This window comes from Oncorhynchus keta, chromosome 4 (assembly GCF_023373465.1).
Source record: "Oncorhynchus keta strain PuntledgeMale-10-30-2019 chromosome 4, Oket_V2, whole genome shotgun sequence".
In the NCBI taxonomy this organism is placed as follows: Eukaryota; Metazoa; Chordata; class Actinopteri; order Salmoniformes; family Salmonidae; genus Oncorhynchus; species Oncorhynchus keta.
This window is the reverse complement of record NC_068424.1, coordinates 16,534,002-16,555,674: the sequence shown is the minus strand read 5'-3', so window position 1 is coordinate 16,555,674 and position 21,673 is coordinate 16,534,002. Positions and strand designations below refer to the sequence as shown.

The window sequence follows — 21,673 nt, the reverse complement described above, 5'->3', positions numbered from 1 at the left end:
CTCCTGGTGTCTATCCTGCTGGACACACTGCAACGAGAGAGATGCATAAACATGCACTGGCGTCAATACTGCCTGTCGTGTGTGTCGGCAGTGGTGGAAAAAGTACCCAATTGTCATACTTGAGTAAACGTAAAGATACCTCAATAGAAAATTATTGAAGTGAAAGTCACCCAGTAAAATACTACTTGAGTAAAAGTAAAAAATGTATTTGGTTTTAAATATACTTAAGTATCAAAAGTATCAATCATTTCAAATTCCTTATTAAGCAAACCAGATGGCAAAATGTTTAAATGTTTTTTTTAGTTTATGAAAAGCCAGGGGCACACTCCAACACTCAGACATCATTTACAAATGAAGCATGTGTCATTAGTGAGTCTGCCAGATCAGAGGCAGTATGGATGACCAGGGATGTTCTCTGTTTAGTGGGTCTGCCAGATCAGAGGCAGTACGGATGACCAGGGATGTTGTCTGTTTAGTGAGTCTTCCAGATCAGAGGCAGTACGGATGACCAGGGATGTTGTCTGTTTAGTGAGTCTGCCAGATCAGAGGCAGTACGGATGACCTGGGATGTTGTCTGTTTAGTGGGTCTGCCAGATCAGAGGCAGTACGGATGACCAGGGATGTTCTCTGATTAGTGAGTCCTCCAGATCAGAGGCAGTAGGGATGACCAGGGATGTTCTCTGATTAGTGAGTCCTCCAGATCAGAGGCAGTAGGGATGACCAGGGATGTTGTCTGTTTAGTGAGTCTACCAGATCAGAGGCAGTACGGATGACCAGGGATGTTCTCTGTTTAGTGAGTCTGCCAGATCAGAGGCAGTACAGATGACCAGGGATGTTGTCTGTTTAGTGAGTCTGCCAGATCAGAGGCAGTATGGATGACCAGGGATGTTCTGTGTTTAGTGGGTCTGCCAGATCAGAGGCAGTACGGATGACCAGGGATGTTCTCTGTTTAGTGAGTCTGCCAGATCAGAGGCAGTACGGATGACCAGGGATGTTGTCTGTTTAGTGGGTCTGCCAGATCAGAGGCAGTAGGGATGACCAGGGATGTTGTCTGTTTAGTGAGTCTGCCAGATCAGAGGCAGTATGGATGACCAGGGATGTTCTCTGTTTAGTGGGTCTGCCAGATCAGAGGCAGTACGGATGACCAGGGATGTTGTCTGTTTAGTGAGTCTTCCAGATCAGAGGCAGTACAGATGACCAGGGATGTTGTCTGTTTAGTGAGTCTGCCAGATCAGAGGCAGTAGGGATGACCAGGGATGTTGTCTGTTTAGTGAGTCTGCCAGATCAGAGGCAGTACGGATGACCTGGGATGTTGTCTGTTTAGTGGGTCTGCCAGATCAGAGGCAGTACGGATGACCAGGGATGTTCTCTGATTAGTGAGTCCTCCAGATCAGAGGCAGTACGGATGACCAGGGATGTTCTCTGTTTAGTGAGTCTACCAGATCAGAGGCAGTACGGATGACCAGGGATGTTCTCTGTTTAGTGAGTCTGCCAGATCAGAGGCAGTACAGATGACCAGGGATGTTGTCTGTTTAGTGAGTCTGCCAGATCAGAGGCAGTATGGATGACCAGGGATGTTCTGTGTTTAGTGGGTCTGCCAGATCAGAGGCAGTACGGATGACCAGGGATGTTCTCTGTTTAGTGAGTCTGCCAGATCAGAGGCAGTACGGATGACCAGGGATGTTGTCTGTTTAGTGGGTCTGCCAGATCAGAGGCAGTAGGGATGACCAGGGATGTTGTCTGTTTAGTGGGTCTGCCAGATCAGAGGCAGTACGGATGACCAGGGATGTTCTCTGATTAGTGAGTCCTCCAGATCAGAGGCAGTACGGATGACCAGGGATGTTGTCTGTTTAGTGAGTCTGCCAGATCAGAGGCAGTACGGATGACCAGGGATGTTCTCTGATTAGTGAGTCTGCCAGATCAGAGGCAGTACGGATGACCAGGGATGTTCTCTGATTAGTGAGTCCTCCAGATCAGAGGCAGTAGGGATGACCAGGGATGTTGTCTGTTTAGTGAGTCTACCAGATCAGAGGCAGTACGGATGACCAGGGATGTTCTCTGTTTAGTGAGTCTGCCAGATCAGAGGCAGTACAGATGACCAGGGATGTTGTCTGTTTAGTGGGTCTGCCAGATCAGAGGCAGTACGGATGACCAGGGATGTTCTCTGTTTAGTGCGTGAATTGGACCATTTTCCTGTCCAACTAAGTATTCAAAATAACAAGTACTTTTGGGTGTCAGGGAAAAAGTACATTATTTAAGTAAAAGTAAGTAAGTAAAAGTTAAGTAAGTAAAAGTAAGTAAAAGTTGTCAAATATAAATAGTAAATAGTAAAGTATAGATACCCCAAAAAGTACTTTACACCACTGTGTTTAGTTGTGTTTGAAAGCCTGGACCAGACGCAAGGTCTCGTCTACAGAATGTCCTACTGGGAGGTCATTCAGGGTCACATGTCTCAGAACACCTACGCTGTCTATGATGAACATACCCCTGGAGGTGAGAGGAGAGGACATTCTCTCTCTCTCTCTCGCTCGTTCTGTGTCTCTGTGCCTCTTTCTCTGTGTGTGCACTCATGTAAGCATGTGAGGACTAAAAGTGAATAAATACAGCAACATGATGAGCAGGCAGTTGCTTATTATAGCAGTGTGCAGGTAAAGCACGTGGTGGGACGCACTCTTTACCTTGCTCAGGTGCAGGGGACAGCCAGGGACAGGTGGGCAATGGACCTTCTTGCTTCAGCCGAGTTACAGAAGTATAAAATATGTGAATAAATGGTTTGAAAGCGTCCGGGACGTCATCTCCACCCAAAAAAATCCAGGGTAGGTTGAGCGAAAGCACACAGACAGTAGCTGGACATTTGCTTTTTCCCATGCTGGCAGAGCCGCAAAAATGTTAGAACACTTTAAAGATACAGCCAGGCAATAAAAAAAACTAACATTTCAAGCAGTTTTAGAATAGACCTACATATTGAACAATGAAAATTCGGTTGAACGTTGTGCAGGGCTGCACCCAAACTTGATTATCACAATGGCATGCATTGCACCCTGTCTTGGCCAACCCCGTGATAGTTTTAGTTGGCCACCCGACCCACCACGAAAGTGTCCGCTGATATTTGTTGTCGCCTTTAATCCGTTAGCTAGCTAAATCGGATCTTCTGTACTGGTGCTAGAACGAAGTGTCCAGTAGCATGCAAAAGATGTTGCCCCTCATCTCAAACGTGTACCGACTTGGCAACGCCAGCAAGAATGTGGTACGTACTACTGGCAACCTACGTGCCGCTGTCCATGGTGCTGAAAGCTAGCTAGGTGATTTCGCTATGAGATAGCTAGCTGACGATATTTGCCAGATGAGAGGTTGCTAGTAGCTTCAGTCCCAGATAGCAGTGCTGACCTTGTAGATGTCGGCCCGTTAACATGGTCACTCACAGCCCCAAATGAACAACACAATATCCAAATCATTGTTGTTAGGCGCTTGCATTGATGACAGCGTGTCCATGCATTTGTTCTATTCGGCCAGATAAAATTCGAACATAGATGTAGCTGGATAATTTATTTCTAAACATAAATAAGGCAGCCAGTTAAAAACAAATTATTATTTACACGACCAGTCCATATGAGATTCCCAATCAGGGCAGGTTGTGACACAGCCTAGATTCGAACCCGGGTGTTTGTGTAGTGACGCCTCAAGCACTGAGATGCAGTGCCTTAAATCACTGCGCCACTAGGGAGCCACGAGTTTTGCTGTCTTATTTTTATTTCCTAAAAGTTGATTAGGAAGTACAGGGACAAGGGGAACAGGTGCACTGGCTTTTTTTAGGGAAAACATATTGAGAACTAGGCATATTTTACAAATGCGCCCTGTATATGCAACATAAATATACACATTATACACTACTCATTCTGTTTTTTAAATTTGTTTTCTACATTGTAGAATAATAGTGAAGACGTCAAGACTATGAAAGAACATATATGGAATCATGTAGTAACCAAAAAATTGCAAACAAATCTAAATATATTTTATATTTGAGATTATTCAAAGTAGCCACATTTTGCCTTGATGACAGCTTTGCACACTCTTGGCATTCTCTCAACCAGCTTCAAGAGGTAGTGATTTGTTTAACACTGTTTTGTTTAGTACATGATTCCATATGTGGTATTTCATAGTCATGTCTTCACTATTATTCTACAATGTAGAAAATAGTCAAATAAAGAAAAACCCTTGAATGAGTAGGTGTCAGAACTTTTGACTGTGTGTGTGTGTGTGTGTGTGTGTGTGTGTGTGTGTGTGTGTGTGTGTGTGTGTGTGTGTGTGTGATTAAAATACAAAAACAGCCATGGGAAGCACAAATCACCCAGAAAAACAGTTGCATTGCTCCACAAATAAGTCCGTGATCAATACTTCAAATTGCCTCGAAATGGCACTAGAACATCAAGATTAATTGTATTTTGAATTTTGTGCATTAAAACTACGCTGAACACAACATCTAAAGTGTTGGTCCTGTGTTTCATGAGCTGAAATCAAAGATCCATATGTACAAAAGCTTATTTCGCTCAACAAACAAAAAAATCACATTTGTTTACATCCCTGTTAATGAGCATTTCTCCTTTGCCAAAACAATCCATCCACCTGACAGGTGTGGTATATCAAGAAGCTGATTAAACAGCATGATCATAACACATGTGCACCTTGTGCTGGGGACAATAAAAGGTCATTCTAAAATGTGAAGTTTTCTAACACAACACAGATGTCTCAAGGTGAGGGAGCGTGCAATTGGCATGCTGACTGCAGGAACATCCACCAAAGTTGTTGCCAGATAACTGAGTGTTCATTTCTCTACCATAAGCTGCCTCCAATGTAGTTTTAGAGCATTTGGCAGTACATCCAAACGGCCTCACAACCGCAGTATGGCGTCGTGTTGGCGAGCAGTTTGCTGATGTCAACGTTGTTAACAGATTGCCCCATGGTGGGGTTATGGTATGGGCAAGCCTAAGCTATGGATAGCAAACACAATTGTATTTTATTGAAGGCAATTTGAATGCACAGAAATAGCGTGACGAGATCCTGAGTCCCATTGTGTGGCCAATTTTGTTTTTAAAGGTATCTGTGACCAACATATGCATACAGTCAGTGGGGAGAACAAGTACACTGCCAATTTTGCAGGTTTTCCTACTTACAAAGCATGTAGAGGTCTGTAATTTTTTATAAATAAAATGCAAATTAATTACTTAAAAATCATACAATGTGATTTTCTGAATTTTTGTTTTAGATTCTGTCTCTCACAGTTGAAGTGTACCTATGATAAAAATTACAGACCTCTACATGCTTTGTAAGTAGGAAAACCTGCAAAATCGGCAGTGTCTCAAATACTTGTTCTCCCCCACTGTGTCTGTATTCCCAGTCATGTCAAATCCATAGATTAGGGCCTAATGAATCTTTTTACAAATTGACTGATTTCCTCATGAACTTTAACTCAATAACATCTTTGTAATTCTTGCATGCTGCGTTTATTTTTGTAAAGTATAAAAGCAGATGTATCTAGCTCGGTAGTTAACCAATCCTGTGAACGGGTTAGGCAACTCAGGTGTCTACACTTCAACAGCAAAGTTAGATAAGACAGAAGTTTCTGAAGTAGGGCCTCGTAAACACAAAGGAAGAAATGTAGAGATCTGCAGGTCTTTAGAAAAGTCCAGCCAACCTTTTGATACAGGATTTAGTAGTTAGTGTCAAACCTGTAACAAAATGAAGGGCACTATGGTAGATGGCATCCAATGGTTTAAGAGTAGAAGCAGCTGCACTTTGATAAATAATATCACCATAATCAAGAACAGATAAGGCTGACTGAATAATCTGCTTCCTTCTTAGAGAAATTAATGATCTGTTTCTGTAGAAAAAGACCATATCAATCCAAATGCCTAAGTATTTATGTGTGGGAACACGTTCGATTGGAGAACCATCTGAGTGAACGAGTAGTTCATCTGAAACATTCTTGCGAGAGTTTGAAAACAACATCTATTTAGTTTTGCCTGTAGGCGAGGGATTCCTGCATAGCTATAATTTACCCCTGTGGTACACATTTACATTTAAGTCATTTAGCAGACGCTCTTATCCAGAGCGACTTACAAATTGGTGCATTCACCTTATGACATCCAGTGGAACAGTCACTTTACAATAGTGCATCTAAATCTTAAAAGGGGGGTGAGAAGGATTACTTATCCTATCCTAGGTATTCCTTAAAGAGGTGGGGTTTCAGGTGTCTCCGGAAGGTGGTGATTGACTCCGCTGTCCTGGCGTCGTGAGGGAGTTTGTTCCACCATTGGGGGGCCAGAGCAGCGAACAGTTTTGACTTGGCTGAGCGGGAACTGTACTTCCTCAGTGGTAGGGAGGCGAGCAGGCCAAAGGTGGATGAACGCAGTGCCCTTGTTTGGGTGTAGGGCCTGATCAGAGCCTGGAGGTACTGAGGTGCCGTTCCCCTCACAGCTCCGTAGGCAAGCACCATGGTCTTGTAGCGGATGCGAGCTTCAACTGGAAGCCAGTGGAGAGAGCGGAGGAGCGGGGTGACGTGAGAGAACTTGGGAAGGTTGAACACCAGACGGGCTGCGGCGTTCTGGATGAGTTGTAGGGGTTTAATGGCACAGGCAGGGAGCCCAGCCAACAGCGAGTTGCAGTAATCCAGACGGGAGATGACAAGTGCCTGGATTAGGACCTGCGCCGCTTCCTGTGTGAGGCAGGGTCGTACTCTGCGGATGTTGTAGAGCATGAACCTACAGGAACGGGCCACCGCCTTGATGTTAGTTAGCTCTCCTGTCATGCTCTCTCTCTGCAGGGGGCCAGGATGGTGTTGTCTTCACGCTTCTTCACTGACTTCACCCCACAGGCCAGTTTTGACATCAAGGTGAGTCCACATACACACAAAACAAATGCATGTGACACGTACTGAATAGATTTCTCCTGGACATGTCTCTTCTACACAACACACTTCTATCATACCCTGCTGAACAAGCCCGAGATGCAGTATGAAATGGAAACTTCCTTATCAAACTTATCTGGTTGATTGGTTGAGCTGCCTGGCTTCCTCCCTCCTCTGTGCTGTCCAATAGAAGTGTGAGCTGCACCGTCTGGAGGCGGGCCCCTCTGAGACAGCGGTGTTGACGAGAGAACAGGGCCTCCAGTACTACAGGACCATGCAGACCATGAGACGCATGGAGCTGAAGGCTGACCAGCTCTACAAGCAGAAGATCATCAGAGGCTTCTGCCACCTCTACGACGGACAGGTCACAACACACACACACACACACACACACACACACACACACACACACACACACACACACACACACACACACACACACACACACACACACACACACACACACACACACACACACACACACACACGCCACACACACACACACACATTACATATAGATTACATATGGATTAGAACACACACACAGCAAGAGAGAAAGGAACATACACACACTCCCCTTCTCTCTCCTAGCTGTTGTTGGTTGTGTTACAGGAGGCGTGTGCGATGGGCATCGAGGCGGGCATCAACCCAACAGACCACCTGATCACAGCGTACCGCGCCCATGGCTACACTTTCACACGGGGTGTATCCGTTAGAGAGATCATGGCTGAACTCACAGGTGAGACACACCTAGAAACTGATCGAAGGTCAGATTTGTATTTACTCCTAATGGTTACAGTCAGGATTTAAGGAAGATAAACTGATCCTTCCACCTGACATAGATTTCTATTCTCTCTCTGTCTCTTGTTCTCAGGTCGTAGAGGAGGTGTGGCCAAGGGCAAAGGTGGTTCTATGCACATGTACGCTAAACACTTCTATGGAGGGAATGGAATCGTGGGGGCTCAGGTAACTCTCTGAACAGGTCAGACTCTCTCACACACAAACCTAGACCGAGAGGGGAACATGCATTCTCGCAGTGTGTGTGTCTACAGGTTCCATTGGGTGCTGGTGTGGCACTAGCCTGTCAGTACCAGGGCAACAACCAGGTGTGCGTGGCGCTGTACGGAGACGGAGCAGCCAACCAGGTGAGGTCTATCTAACAGTTACAATGAAGTTATTAAATCATCATCATCGTCTCTGCTCTTGTCCAATCAGGGCCAGATCTTTGAGTCGTTCAACATGGCGGCTCTGTGGAAGCTGCCGTGTATCTTCATCTGTGAGAACAACAAGTTTGGCATGGGGACGTCTGTAGAGAGATCCTCTGCTAGCACTGACTACTTCAAGAGAGGAGACTATATACCTGGAATCAAGGTAGGACACACACACACACAGTCAATGAGTGTATCTTTGCTATACTGACCCCTCTGTCCCTGTGGTGTAGGTGGATGGCATGGACGTGCTGTGTGTGAGGGAGGCTATCAAGTTTGCTGCAGACTACTGCAGAGCCGGGAAGGTGAACTATGATTGGTTATAGAGCTGGAGAAGAGGAGTTCTGATTGGTGCAGAGATGAAAAAGTGATAGCTTGTTTAAGAGCTTAGAGTGTTAAGAATCACTTTGTCTCAGACAATCTAATGTCTGAGGACTGATCCTATTCTAGTATCCCACCAGTGTCTCTTCCCTGACAAAGAGCTGATCCTATTCTAGTATCCCACCAGTGTCTCTTCCCTGACAGAGGACTGATCCTATTCTAGTATCCCACCAGTGTCTCTTCCCTGACAGAGGGCTGATCCTATTCTAGTATCCCACCAGTGTCTCTTCCCTGACAAAGAGCTGATCCTATTCTAGTATCCCACCAGTGTCTCTTCCCTGACAAAGAGCTGATCCTATTCTAGTATCCCACCAGTGTCTCTTCCCTGACAGAGGACTGATCCTATTCTAGTATCCCACCAGTGTCTCTTCCCTGACAGAGGACTGATCCTATTCTAGTATCCCACCAGTGTCTCTTCCCTGACAAAGAGCTGATCCTATTCTAGTATCCCACCAGTGTCTCTTCCCTGACAGAGGACTGATCCTGTTCTAGTATCCCACCAGTGTCTCTTCCCTGACAGAGGACTGATCCTATTCTAGTATCCCACCAGTGCCTCTTCCCTGACAAAGAGCTGATCCTATTCTAGTATCCCACCAGTGTCTCTTCCCTGACAAAGAGCTGATCCTATTCTAGTATCCCACCAGTGTCTCTTCCCTGACAGAGGACTGATCCTATTCTAGTATCCCACCAGTGCCTCTTCCCTGACAAAGAGCTGATCCTATTCTAGTATCCCACCAGTGTCTCTTCCCTGACAAAGAGCTGATCCTATTCTAGTATCCCACCAGTGTCTCTTCCCTGACAAAGAGCTGATCCTATTCTAGTATCCCACCAGTGTCTCTTCCCTGACAGAGGACTGATCCTATTCTAGTATCCCACCAGTGTCTCTTCCCTGACAAAGAGCTGATCCTATTCTAGTATCCCACCAGTGTCTCTTCCCTGACAGAGGACTGATCCTATTCTAGTATCCCACCAGTGTCTCTTCCCTGACAAAGAGCTGATCCTATTCTAGTATCCCACCAGTGTCTCTTCCCTGACAAAGAGCTGATCCTATTCTAGTATCCCACCAGTGTCTCTTCCCTGACAGAGGACTGATCCTATTCTAGTATCCCACCAGTGTCTCTTCCCTGACAAAGAGCTGATCCTATTCTAGTATCCCACCAGTGTCTCTTCCCTGACAGAGGACTGATCCTATTCTAGTATCCCACCAGTGTCTCTTCCCTGACAAAGAGCTGATCCTATTCTAGTATCCCACCAGTGTCTCTTCCCTGACAAAGAGCTGATCCTATTCTAGTATCCCACCAGTGTCTCTTCCCTGACAAAGAGCTGATCCTATTCTAGTATCCCACCAGTGTCTCTTCCCTGACAAAGAGCTGATCCTATTCTAGTATCCCACCAGTGTCTCTTCCCTGACAGAGGACTGATCCTATTCTAGTATCCCACCAGTGTCTCTTCCCTGACAAAGAGCTGATCCTATTCTAGTATCCCACCAGTGTCTCTTCCCTGACAGAGGACTGATCCTATTCTAGTATCCCACCAGTGTCTCTTCCCTGACAGAGGGCTGATCCTATTCTAGTATCCCACCAGTGTCTCTTCCCTGACAAAGAGCTGATCCTATTCTAGTATCCAACCAGTGTCTCTTCCCTGACAGAGGGCTGATATTATTCTAGTATCCCACCAGTGTCTCTTCCCTGACAAAGAGCTGATCCTATTCTAGTATCCCACCAGTGTCTCTTCCCTGACAAAGAGCTGATCCTATTCTAGTATCCCACCAGTGTCTCTTCCCTGACAAAGAGCTGATCCTATTCTAGTATCCACCAGTGTCTCTTCCCAAAGAGCTGACAGAGGACTGATCCTATTCTAGTATCCCACCAGTGTCTCTTCCCTGACAAAGAGCTGATCCTATTCTAGTATCCCACCAGTGTCTCTTCCCTGACAAAGAGCTGATCCTATTCTAGTATCCCACCAGTGTCTCTTCCCTGACAAAGAGCTGATCCTATTCTAGTATCCCACCAGTGTCTCTTCCCTGACAAAGAGCTGATCCTATTCTAGTATCCCACCAGTGTCTCTTCCCTGACAGAGGACTGATCCTATTCTAGTATCCCACCAGTGTCTCTTCCCTGACAGAGGGCTGATCCTATTCTAGTATCCCACCAGTGTCTCTTCCCTGACAGAGGACTGATCCTATTCTAGTATCCCACCAGTGTCTCTTCCCTGACAGAGGACTGATCCTATTCTAGTATCCCACCAGTGTCTCTTCCCTGACAAAGAACTGATCCTATTCTAGTATCCCACGAGTGTCTCTTCCCTGACAGAGGGCTTATATTATTCTAGTATCCCACCAGTGTCTCTTCCCTGACAAAGAGCTGATCCTATTCTAGTATCCCACCAGTGTCTCTTCCCTGACAAAGAGCTGATCCTATTCTAGTATCCCACCAGTGTCTCTTCCCTGACAAAGAGCTGATCCTATTCTAGTATCCCACCAGTGTCTCTTCCCTGACAAAGAGCTGATCCTATTCTAGTATCCCACCAGTGTCTCTTCCCAAAGAGCTGACAGAAGACTGATCCTATTCTAGTATCCCACCAGTGTCTCTTCCTGACAAAGAACTGATCCTATTCTAGTATCCCACCAGTGTCTCTTCCCTGACAGAGGGCTTATATTATTCTAGTATCCCACCAGTGTCTCTTCCCTGACAAAGAGCTGATCCTATTCTAGTATCCCACCAGTGTCTCTTCCCTGACAAAGAGCTGATCCTATTCTAGTATCCCACCAGTGTCTCTTCCCTGACAAAGAGCTGATCCTATTCTAGTATCCCACCAGTGTCTCTTCCCTGACAAAGAGCTGATCCTATTCTAGCATCCCACCAGTGTCTCTTCCCTGACAGAGGACTGATCCTATTCTAGTATCCCACCAGTGTCTCTTCCCTGACAAAGAGCTGATCCTATTCTAGTATCCCACCAGTGCCTCTTCCCTGACAAAGAGCTGATCCTATTCTAGTATCCCACCAGTGTCTCTTCCCTGACAGAGGACTGATCATATTCTAGTATCCCACCAGTGTCTCTTCCCTGACAGAGGGCTGATCCTATTCTAGTATCCCACCAATGTCTCTTCCCTGACAAAGAGCTGATCCTATTCTAGTATCCCACCAGTGTCTCTTCCCTGACAAAGAGCTGATCCTGACAAATCCCACCAGTGTCTCTTCCCTGACAAAGAGCTGATCTATTCTAGTATCCTGTCTCTTCCCTGACAAAGAGCTGATCCTATTCTAGTATCCCACCAGTGTCTCTTCCCTGACAAAGAGCTGATCCTATTCTAGTATCCCACCAGTGTCTCTTCCCTGATAGAGGGCTGATCCTATTCTAGTATCCCACCAGTGTCTCTTCCCTGACAAAGAGCTGATCCTATTCTATTATCCCACCAGTGTCTCTTCCCTGACAGAGGACTGATCCTATTCTAGTATCCCACCAGTGTCTCTTCCCTGACAAAGAGCTGATCCTATTCTAGTATCCCACCAGTGTCTCTTCCCTGACAGAGGACTGATCCTATTCTAGTATCCCACCAGTGTCTCTTCCCTGACAGAGGACTGATCATATTCTAGTATCCCACGAGTGTCTCTTCCCTGACAGAGGACTGATCCTATTCTAGTATCCCACCAGTGTCTCTTCCCTGACAAAGAGCTGATCCTATTCTAGTATCCCACCAGTGTCTCTTCCCTGACAGAGGACTGATCCTATTCTAGTATCCCACCAGTGTCTCTTCCCTGACAGAGGACTGATCCTATTCTAGTATCCCACCAGTGTCTCTTCCCTGACAAAGAGCTGATCCTATTCTAGTATCCCACCAGTGTCTCTTCCCTGACAAAGAGCTGATCCTATTCTAGTATCCCACCAGTGTCTCTTCCCTGACAAAGAGCTGATCCTATTCTAGTATCCCACCAGTGTCTCTTCCCTGACAAAGAGCTGATCCTATTCTAGTATCCCACCAGTGTCTCTTCCCTGACAGAGGACTGATCCTATTCTAGTATCCCACCAGTGTCTCTTCCCTGACAAAGAGCTGATCCTATTCTAGTATCCCACCAGTGTCTCTTCCCTGACAAAGAGCTGATCCTATTCTAGTATCCCACCAGTGTCTCTTCCCTGACAAAGAGCTGATCCTATTCTAGTATCCCACCAGTGTCTCTTCCCTGACAAAGAGCTGATCCTATTCTAGCATCCCACCAGTGTCTCTTCCCTGACAAAGAGCTGATCCTATTCTAGTATCCCACCAGTGTCTCTTCTCTGACAAAGAGCTGATCCTATTCTAGTATCCCACCAGTGTCTCTTCCCTGACAAAGAGCTGATCCTATTCTAGTATCCCACCAGTGTCTCTTCCCTGACAGAGGACTGATCCTATTCTAGTATCCCACCAGTGTCTCTTCCCTGACAAAGAGCTGATCCTATTCTAGTATCCCACAAGTGTCTCTTCCCTGACAGAGGGCTGATCCTATTCTAGTATCCCACCAGTGTCTCTTCCCTGACAAAGAGCTGATCCTATTCTAGTATCCCACCAGTGTCTCTTCCCTGACAAAGAGCTGATCCTATTCTAGTATCCCACCAGTGTCTCTTCCCTGACAAAGAGCTGATCCTATTCTAGCATCCCACCAGTGTCTCTTCCCTGACAAAGAGCTGATCCTATTCTAGTATCCCACCAGTGTCTCTTCTCTGACAAAGAGCTGATCCTATTCTAGTATCCCACCAGTGTCTCTTCCCTGACAAAGAGCTGATCCTATTCTAGTATCCCACCAGTGTCTCTTCCCTGACAGAGGACTGATCCTATTCTAGTATCCCACCAGTGTCTCTTCCCTGACAAAGAGCTGATCCTATTCTAGTATCCCACCAGTGTCTCTTCCCTGACAAAGAGCTGATCCTATTCTAGTATCCCACCAGTGTCTCTTCCCTGACAAAGAGCTGATCCTATTCTAGTATCCCACCAGTGCCTCTTCCCTGACAGAGGACTGATCCTATTCTAGTATCTCACCAGTGTCTCTTCCCTGACAGAGGACTGATCCTATTCTAGTATCCCACCAGTGTCTCTTCCCTGACAGAGGGCTGATCCTATTCTAGTATCCCACCAGTGCCTCTTCCCTGACAGAGGACTGATCCTATTCTAGTATCTCACCAGTGTCTCTTCCCTGACAAAGAGCTGATCCTATTCTAGTATCCCACCAGTGTCTCTTCCCTGACAGAGGACTGATCCTATTCTAGTATCCCACCAGTGTCTCTTCCCTGACAGAGGACTGATCCTATTCTAGTATCCCACCAGTGTCTCTTCCCTGACAGAGGGCTGATCCTATTCTAGTATCCCACCAGTGTCTCTTCCCTGACAAAGAGCTGATCCTATTCTAGTATCCCACCAGTGTCTCTTCCCTGACAAAGAGCTGATCCTATTCTAGTATCCCACCAGTGTCTCTTCCCTGACAAAGAGCTGATCCTATTCTAGCATCCCACCAGTGCCTCTTCCTTGACAGAGGGCTGATCCTATTCTAGTATCCCACCAGTGCCTCTTCCCTGACAAAGAGCTGATCCTATTCTAGTATCCCACCAGTGTCTCTTCCCTGACAGAGGACTGATCCTATTCTAGTATCCCACCAGTGTCTCTTCCCTGACAGAGGACTGATCCTATTCTAGTATCCCACCAGTGTCTCTTCCCTGACAGAGGACTGATCCTATTCTAGTATCCCACCAGTGTCTCTTCCCTGACAAAGAGCTGATCCTATTCTAGTATCCCACCAGTGTCTCTTCCCTGACAAAGAGCTGATCCTATTCTAGCATCCCACCAGTGCCTCTTCCTTGACAGAGGGCTGATCCTATTCTAGTATCCCACCAGTGCCTCTTCCCTGACAAAGAGCTGATCCTATTCTAGTATCCCACCAGTGTCTCTTCCCTGACAGAGGACTGATCCTATTCTAGTATCCCACCAGTGTCTCTTCCCTGACAGAGGACTGATCCTATTCTAGTATCCCACCAGTGTCTCTTCCCTGACAGAGGACTGATCCTATTCTAGTATCCCACCAGTGTCTCTTCCCTGACAAAGAGCTGATCCTATTCTAGTATCCCACCAGTGTCTCTTCCCTGACAAAGAGCTGATCCTATTCTAGTATCCCACCAGTGCCTCTTCCCTGACAAAGAGCTGATCCTATTCTAGTATCCCACCAGTGTCTCTTCCCTGACAAAGAGCTGATCCTATTCTAGTATCCCACCAGTGCCTCTTCCCTGACAGAGGACTGATCCTATTCTAGTATCCCACCAGTGTCTCTTCCCTGACAGAGGACTGATCCTATTCTAGTATCCCACCAGTGTCTCTTCCCTGACAGAGGGCTGATCCTATTCTAGTATCCCACCAGTGTCTCTTCCCTGACAGAGGACTGATCCGATTCTAGTATCCCACCAGTGTCTCTTCCCTGACAGAGGGCTGATCCTATTCTAGTATCCCACCAGTGCCTCTTCCCTGACAAAGAGCTGATCCTATTCTAGTATCCCACCAGTGCCTCTTCCCTGACAAAGAGCTGATCCTATTCTAGTATCCCACCAGTGCCTCTTCCCTGACAAAGAGCTGATCCTATTCTAGTATCCCACCAGTGTCTCTTCCCTGACAAAGAGCTGATCCTATTCTAGTATCCCACCAGTGTCTCTTCCCTGACAAAGAGCTGATCCTATTCTAGTATCCCACCAGTGTCTCTTCCCTGACAGAGGGCTGATCCTATTCTAGTATCCCACCAGTGTCTCTTCCCTGACAGAGGACTGATCCGATTCTAGTATCCCACCAGTGCCTCTTCCCTGACAAAGAGCTGATCCTATTCTAGTATCCCACCAGTGCCTCTTCCCTGACAGAGGACTGATCCTATTCTAGTATCCCACCAGTGCCTCTTCCCTGACAAAGAGCTGATCCTATTCTAGTATCCCACCAGTGTCTCTTCCCTGACAAAGAGCTGATCCTATTCTAGTATCCCACCAGTGCCTCTTCCCTGACAGAGGACTGTTCCTATTCTAGTATCCCACCAGTATCTCTTCCCTGACAGAGGACTGATCCTATTCTAGTATCCCACCAATGTCTCTTCCCTGACAGAGGGAGCCTCCGTGACCAGCAGAATAGAGACAGTCTAGTACAGTTGTAACTGGCCTTGCACTCCTAGTCTGCTGCAGGCCAAACAGCATAGATATAGGAAGATCATCTGCTACAGTATAAATCCCTGATCAGGCTATTCTGCAGTATCATGGTGGGGTTGGCTAGCTTGTTGAATGTCTTGCTTTTGAAACCTCCTTGGCAGGGTCCTATTGTGATGGAGCTGGAGACCTACCGTTACCATGGACACAGCATGAGCGACCCCGGGGTTAGGTGAGACATGATCTCTGACCTTTGACCCCTGACCATGTGTTCGTCAACTGAACACCCTGTCTCTCCCCGCCCCCTCACTCCTCACCACATCTCCCATCTCTCTCCCTCCCCCTCTCTATTCTGTTTTTAGCCCTGCCCACCTCCTTGTGTTGCCACTCCCTAGTTTACCCCCCGCCCCTTTCCCCTCTTAGTGTAGTGCAGTGTTGGTTTGGGAAGAGCACTGCTTCCTTTCCAGGTCTGTCTCTCTCTCTGTCTCTCTCTCATCAACCAAGGGCTGGTGCAGAACCTTGCTAATCATGTCTAAGTCCTCTTCCTGTGTGTGATGTAACTTCCTGTAGCTACCGCTCACGTGAGGAGATCCAGGAAGTGCGCAGTAAGAGTGACCCCATCACCATGCTGAAGGAACGTATACTGTCCAACAACATGGCTTCTGTGGAGGAGATCAAGGTACACACACACCTTCACCGACACGCATCCACACACACACACAGGTGGTCCAATTACTCAAATGGTTTCCCTCCTTGCCTCCTTCTTTCTGTCCTTCCTTTCTCCATACAGGAGATAGAAGTAGACATCAGGAAGGTGATCGAGGACGCAGCCCAGTTTGCCATCTCTGACCCTGAGCCACCATTGGACGAGCTCTGTAACCACATCTTTGCCAACGATCTGCCCATGGAGGTCCGCGGGACCAACCCCTGGGTCAAACTGAAGTCTGTCAGCTAGACTCACACACACGCGCACACACACACAGACCAAACTACTGTGCAGTCTATCAGCTACACATCCCTTCCTACCCTCTGCAACACCAACCCCTGGGTGAAAGTCTACTCCTCCTCCGTCCCTCTTCTCATTCCCTCGTTAGTTGTCTCTAAACGCACAATATGAGAGGTCATGACCTTGTAGTTCAGAGTTCAGTCTGTAGCAGCATTCCAAACCAGTTTGTCTCTTCTGACTCTCTGTCACTGGTATGTATAGAGTATAGTATGTCGTTTTATATTGATGTGTTCTCCTGATACTGAGGGACTGTAGGTGGGAGGTGTATGGCTTAGGGAAGACTGTTGTTCCAGTCTAGCACTAACACACCTGATTCAATCAGTCACCAAGACATTCCTTAGCTGGATCTTGTGTGTTCATGCTGATACTTACTAAGGTTGCACACCCTAGATCACTTCAGAACCAGGGTTGGCCACCCCAGGCTAAGGGTGTGTGTGTGGGGGTGGTTTTGGGTTGAACCAAGTCTCTCTGTTTATAATGCTCCCTTCTGTTAATGTATGACCTCTGACCCAGATGTTATTGTAGCACTCGTTGCACTTTGATAGATAAAATAACGAGACACCAGACTGCAAGTCGTTATGTTATCATAGGAAAAGAGACAAGCAATGGTAGTTAATTTCTCTCACCTCTCTCCCTCTCCTTCTCTGCCTCCCTCCCTCCTCTCCGTGAGGAGCAGATACCGATCCAAGCCCTGATAAACTGACGAGGAACATCTGTGAGAACTGAACGATTGTAATACTGTTGTGATTTGATTGGAGCAATAAAGTTGTCTGAGTCTGTATGACGTGTTTGTGTCTGACACTGGAAAGTTATGTGTGCAGACAGCTAATAATGTACCAGATAGCTGTTAATTACTTACAAGGAGCCTTCTGGCATCCACCTATCCAGTTCTTTTACATCCATGAATATAATGGTGCTTTCAAGACAACTGGGAAGTCTGGGGGGGCGGGGGGTGGGGGAGACGGGGGGGGGGACTAGGCCAAGTCATGACGTCACTGATCTTCAGGCTAGAAAGACGCCAGAGTTCCCAGTTGTTTTGAACACAGCGTAAGATGTAATCAACCACCAGATGTCACCACAGTGTTGTACAGTAAGCCGTTGCATGAGAGAAGACGGAGATTAATGTTCTGTCACCAAGTTCATTCTGGCAGTTCAGTATAAATATCTCTGAAGTTGGGCTGTAATGATACTGTCCCCGCCCATGGCACATCTTCAGTCACACACACACACACACACACCTCTTTAGTCACGGATAATGACTCTGTCAATTCATGGTTCTCATTATCCCTGGCATGGCCCATACAGCAGATAAGCTATAAATAGCTCATAATAAAGCAGTCTCTTGCTAATGACCTCCAACATCAAACCTTAACTGGCGAGGAAGGATTTATACAGTCGGACAGACAGACAGACACTCCCAAAGTCAATGGTGGAAATCCACCTGTTAACAAGGAGGTAGACTTTGATGGGTTGAATTGTAGCCTGTGATAAAAACATATGCACATTCTTGCTATAATTTGAAAGATGTAGGCCTAACGTCTGTATATCATATAATTATGATAGCCCAATCTATATCATAGATCATTTTCAACGCGCCACCTGCAGCATATTTCAGTTCCTCTCCTGAATAGCTCCATGTTGATCAAAGTTATATTCTGCGCATATTCATGGCTACGGGACTGGAACCGTTTACCTACAGTGCATCACCTTCACCGAATAATAAAGCCTATCTTATCTTCTCACCCGGTGTCTCACGTGCCTGTCCCGGCTAGAGGTCACAGCTGAAGAGAGCCCCCTCACCTGCCCGTGTCCCGTTTGGATGAGGTGTCCCGTTATACCGGGTTCACGCCCCCAAAGATGACGCATGAGTGACTCTATAGTCTGACAGGCAGGTAAGCCGACACCCGGCGCCATATTGGGACAAAACGGAAGTGAGAGAGCGAGAGTGATACACAGAGAGAGAGAGAGAGAGAGAGAGAGAGAGAGAGAGAGAGAGAGAGAGAGAGAGAGAGAGAGAATAGCGCAGGCAGTGGAAAAGCGGCACACTGACACAACAAGGGTGAAAGTGGAGAGACAATTTTCCGTAAAAGGCGTTACGTAGCCCAGCGAGGTTTTCATGTTTATTCCGCTAGAGAAAGAAGGGGCGGCCCCTGATCTAGAAACAACCAACTCTGTCCCTTGTCCTCTCATATGGGTCTAACGGAAGAAATAGCCTACTAGAATAGAACAGAGCTTTAGACTACTACATTGTGATAGCCTACAGTCCTGTCTGGAGCGAAGCTTTAGAACAAACTAATAGAGTGAACACAACAATAGATCAGAGGAACAGCTCGAGCGCCAAGATGCCCCTGGCACAGTTGCCAGATCCCTGGCAGAAGATGACACTGGGGCGGGCGACGAGCGAGGTGAGTGCGTGTGTGTTTTGTGTGTTTCTATGTGTGTGTGTGTGTGTGTGTGTGTGTGTGTGTGTGTGTGACTGAGACAGAGACAGATATCGTATTCAGGTATTGAACATTTCCATAACCACAATACTGCCTGTGTGAATCAGTGTTGATGTGAACAGATGATTCTATTGAATCGTCACTTTGACTGCCTCTGGGCTGCACTTCATTGATGTAAACAAACGCGTCGCAACACAGGCCTGAGGCTAAAAACAGATTTTACGGATAAGTTACTGAGCCTCGGATAATAGAGAGAGAGAAAGGCGAGGGGGCGGCCACCCAACAGACCGCACGATTCAGGTTGCGGCTTTCAGCGGGTGTGTGTGTGTTTCCTGCATGATGAGGTTATAGCCTGGTTATAGCATGCGTGTTTTAACAGAAGTGTCGAGTCTCCCGCGTTTGATTCAGACCTGCTTAATAATTATGCACTGTTGTTATACCTCCTGTCTACCCCCCTCTCTCAATACCACCCCCCCTCTCAATACACCCCCCTCTCTCAATACCACCCCCCCTCTCAATACACCCCCCTCCTCTCGCAATACCACCCCTCTCAATAACCCTGTCTCTCAATACCACCCCCTCTCAATACCACCCCCCCTCTCTCAATACCACCCCTCTCTCAATACCACCCCCTCAATACCACCCCCTCTCTCAATACCCCCTCTCTCAATACAACCCCTCCTCTCTCAATACCACCCCCCTCTCAATACCACCCCCTCTCTCAATACCACCCCCTCTCTCTCAATACCACCCCCTCTCTCAATACCCCCTCTCTCAATACCACCCCCTCTCTCAATACCACCCCCTTCTCAATACCACCCTCCTCTCTCAATACCACCCCTCCTCTCTCAATACCCCCTCTCTCAATACCACCCCCTCTCAATACCACCCCCCTCTCTCAATACCACCCCCTCTCTCAATACCCCCTCTCTCAATACCACCCCTCCTCTCTCAATACCACCCCCTTCTCTCAATACCACGCCCCCTCTCTCAATACCACCCCCTCTCTCAATACAACCCCTCCTCTCTCAATACCACCCCCTCTCAATACCACCCCCTCTCTCAATACCACCCCTCTCTCAATACCCCCTCTCTCAATACCACCCCGCCTCTCTCAATACCACCCCCTCTCTCAATACCACCCCTCCTCTCTCAATACCACCCCCTCTCTCAATACCACCCCTCTCTCAATACCCCCTCTCTCAATACCACCCCGCCTCTCAATACCACCCCCTTCAATACCACCCCCTCTCAATACCACCCCCCTCTCAATACCACCCCCTCTCTCAATACCACCCCTCCTCTCTCAATACCACCCCCTCTCAATACCACCCCCTCTCTCAATACCCCCTCTCTCAATACCACCCCTCCTCTCTCAATACCACCCCCTCTCTCAATACCACCCCCTCTCTCAATACCTCCCCTCTCTCAATACCACCCCCTCTCTCAATACCACCCCCTCTCTCAATATCCCCCTCTCTCAATACCACCCCCTCTCTCAATACCACCCCTCCTCTCTCAATACCACCCCTCCTCTCTCAATACCACCCCTCCTCTCTCAATACCACCCCTCTCTCAATACCCCCCTCTCTCAATACCCCCCTCTCCCAATACCACCCCTCCTCTCTCAATACCACCCCCTCTCTCAATACCCCCTCTCAATACCACCCCCTCTCAATACCACCTCCCCTCTCTCAATACCACCCCTCCTCTCTCAATACCACCCCCTCTCAATACCACCCCCTCTCTCAATATCCCCCTCTCTCAATACCACCCCCTCTCTCAATACCACCCCTCCTCTCTCAATACCACCTCCTCTCTCAATACCACCCCTCTCTCAATACCCCCCTCAATACCCCCCTCTCAATACCCCCTCTCCCAATACCACCCTCCTCTCTCAATACCACCCCCTCTCTCAATACCCCCTCTCTCAATACCACCCCCTCTCAATACCACCCTCCCCTCTCAATACCACCCTCCTCTCTCAATACCACCCCTCTCTCAATACCCCCTCTCTCAATACCCCCTCTCTCAATACCACCCCTCTCTCAATACCCCCTCTCTCTCAATACCCCCTCTCTCAATACCACCCCTCCTCTCTCAATACCACCCCCTCTCTCAATACCCCCCCTCCTTTCTCTGTCTCTCTCTCCCTTTCGCTGTTCTCTATCAGACAAGCTCCATAACCGGAGTAAAAACATATTCTTGTTAAATGTGTGTGTATGTTGTTAGTGCTCTGTGGGAGATGAGTTGAGGGAAGCTGTCAGACTGTTTCTAGGGCACAACAGAAAAACACAGAACAAATCAAAGAGAAGGAAATGTTCTAAAGAGAACCCAACTTACAAGGATTTACATGTAGCCTATACACTGCTCACTTCTCACTCACTGCTCACTCACTGCTCACTCACTGCTCACTGCTCACTCACTGCTCACTCACTGCTCACTGCTCATTCACTGCTCACTGCTCATTCACTGCTCACTGCTCATTCACTGCTCACTGCTCACTCACTGCTCACTGCTCATTCACTGCTCACTGCTCATTCACTGCTCACTGCTCATTCACTGCTCATTCACTGCTCACTGCTCATTCACT

The 21,673-nt window shown here is 47.3% G+C and overlaps 2 protein-coding genes across 5 annotated transcripts in view; both read left to right on the top strand.

Moving 5' to 3' along the window:
• Positions 1 to 3,064: 3,064 nt before the first annotated feature.
• On the top strand, positions 3,065 to 17,420 carry LOC118369785 (pyruvate dehydrogenase E1 component subunit alpha, mitochondrial-like). 3 transcript variants are annotated; one of them, XM_052502133.1, is made up of 11 exons: positions 3,065 to 3,247; positions 6,821 to 6,889; positions 7,095 to 7,268; positions 7,517 to 7,643; positions 7,779 to 7,870; positions 7,957 to 8,049; positions 8,120 to 8,275; positions 8,346 to 8,417; positions 15,798 to 15,865; positions 16,204 to 16,312; positions 16,424 to 17,420. In XM_052502133.1, the coding sequence occupies exons 1-11, from the start codon at positions 3,185 to 3,187 to the stop codon at positions 16,586 to 16,588; spliced, it is 1,188 nt and encodes a 395-aa protein (XP_052358093.1). In that variant the 5' UTR covers positions 3,065 to 3,184; the 3' UTR covers positions 16,589 to 17,420. The 3 variants fall into 3 exon arrangements, with proteins under 3 accessions (XP_052358093.1, XP_052358092.1, XP_052358097.1); XM_052502132.1 differs by having other exon boundaries at positions 7,942 to 8,049; XM_052502137.1 differs by lacking the exon at positions 7,957 to 8,049.
• Positions 17,421 to 18,642: 1,222 nt separating this feature from the next.
• LOC118380004 (ribosomal protein S6 kinase alpha-3-like) overlaps positions 18,643 to 21,673 on the top strand; it is a 61,186-nt gene continuing 58,155 nt past the window's right edge. For both annotated transcript variants that reach the window (XM_052502114.1, XM_052502103.1), the window contains exon 1: positions 18,643 to 19,044. In XM_052502114.1, coding sequence (XP_052358074.1) covers positions 18,982 to 19,044 — 63 coding nt within the window. In that variant the 5' untranslated portion in view covers positions 18,643 to 18,981. The remainder of the gene's footprint in view (positions 19,045 to 21,673) is intronic.

Coding starts and splice junctions, on each gene's coding strand:
- LOC118369785 (XM_052502132.1), top strand. CDS start 3,185: ATGCAAAAGATGTTGCCCCTCATCTCAAACGTGTACCGACTTGGCAAC. Junction 7,871..7,941: donor ATGGAATCGTGGGGGCTCAG/GTAACTCTCTGA, acceptor GCATTCTCGCAG/TGTGTGTGTCTACAGGTTCC. Junction 8,276..8,345: donor ACTATATACCTGGAATCAAG/GTAGGACACACA, acceptor CCTGTGGTGTAG/GTGGATGGCATGGACGTGCT.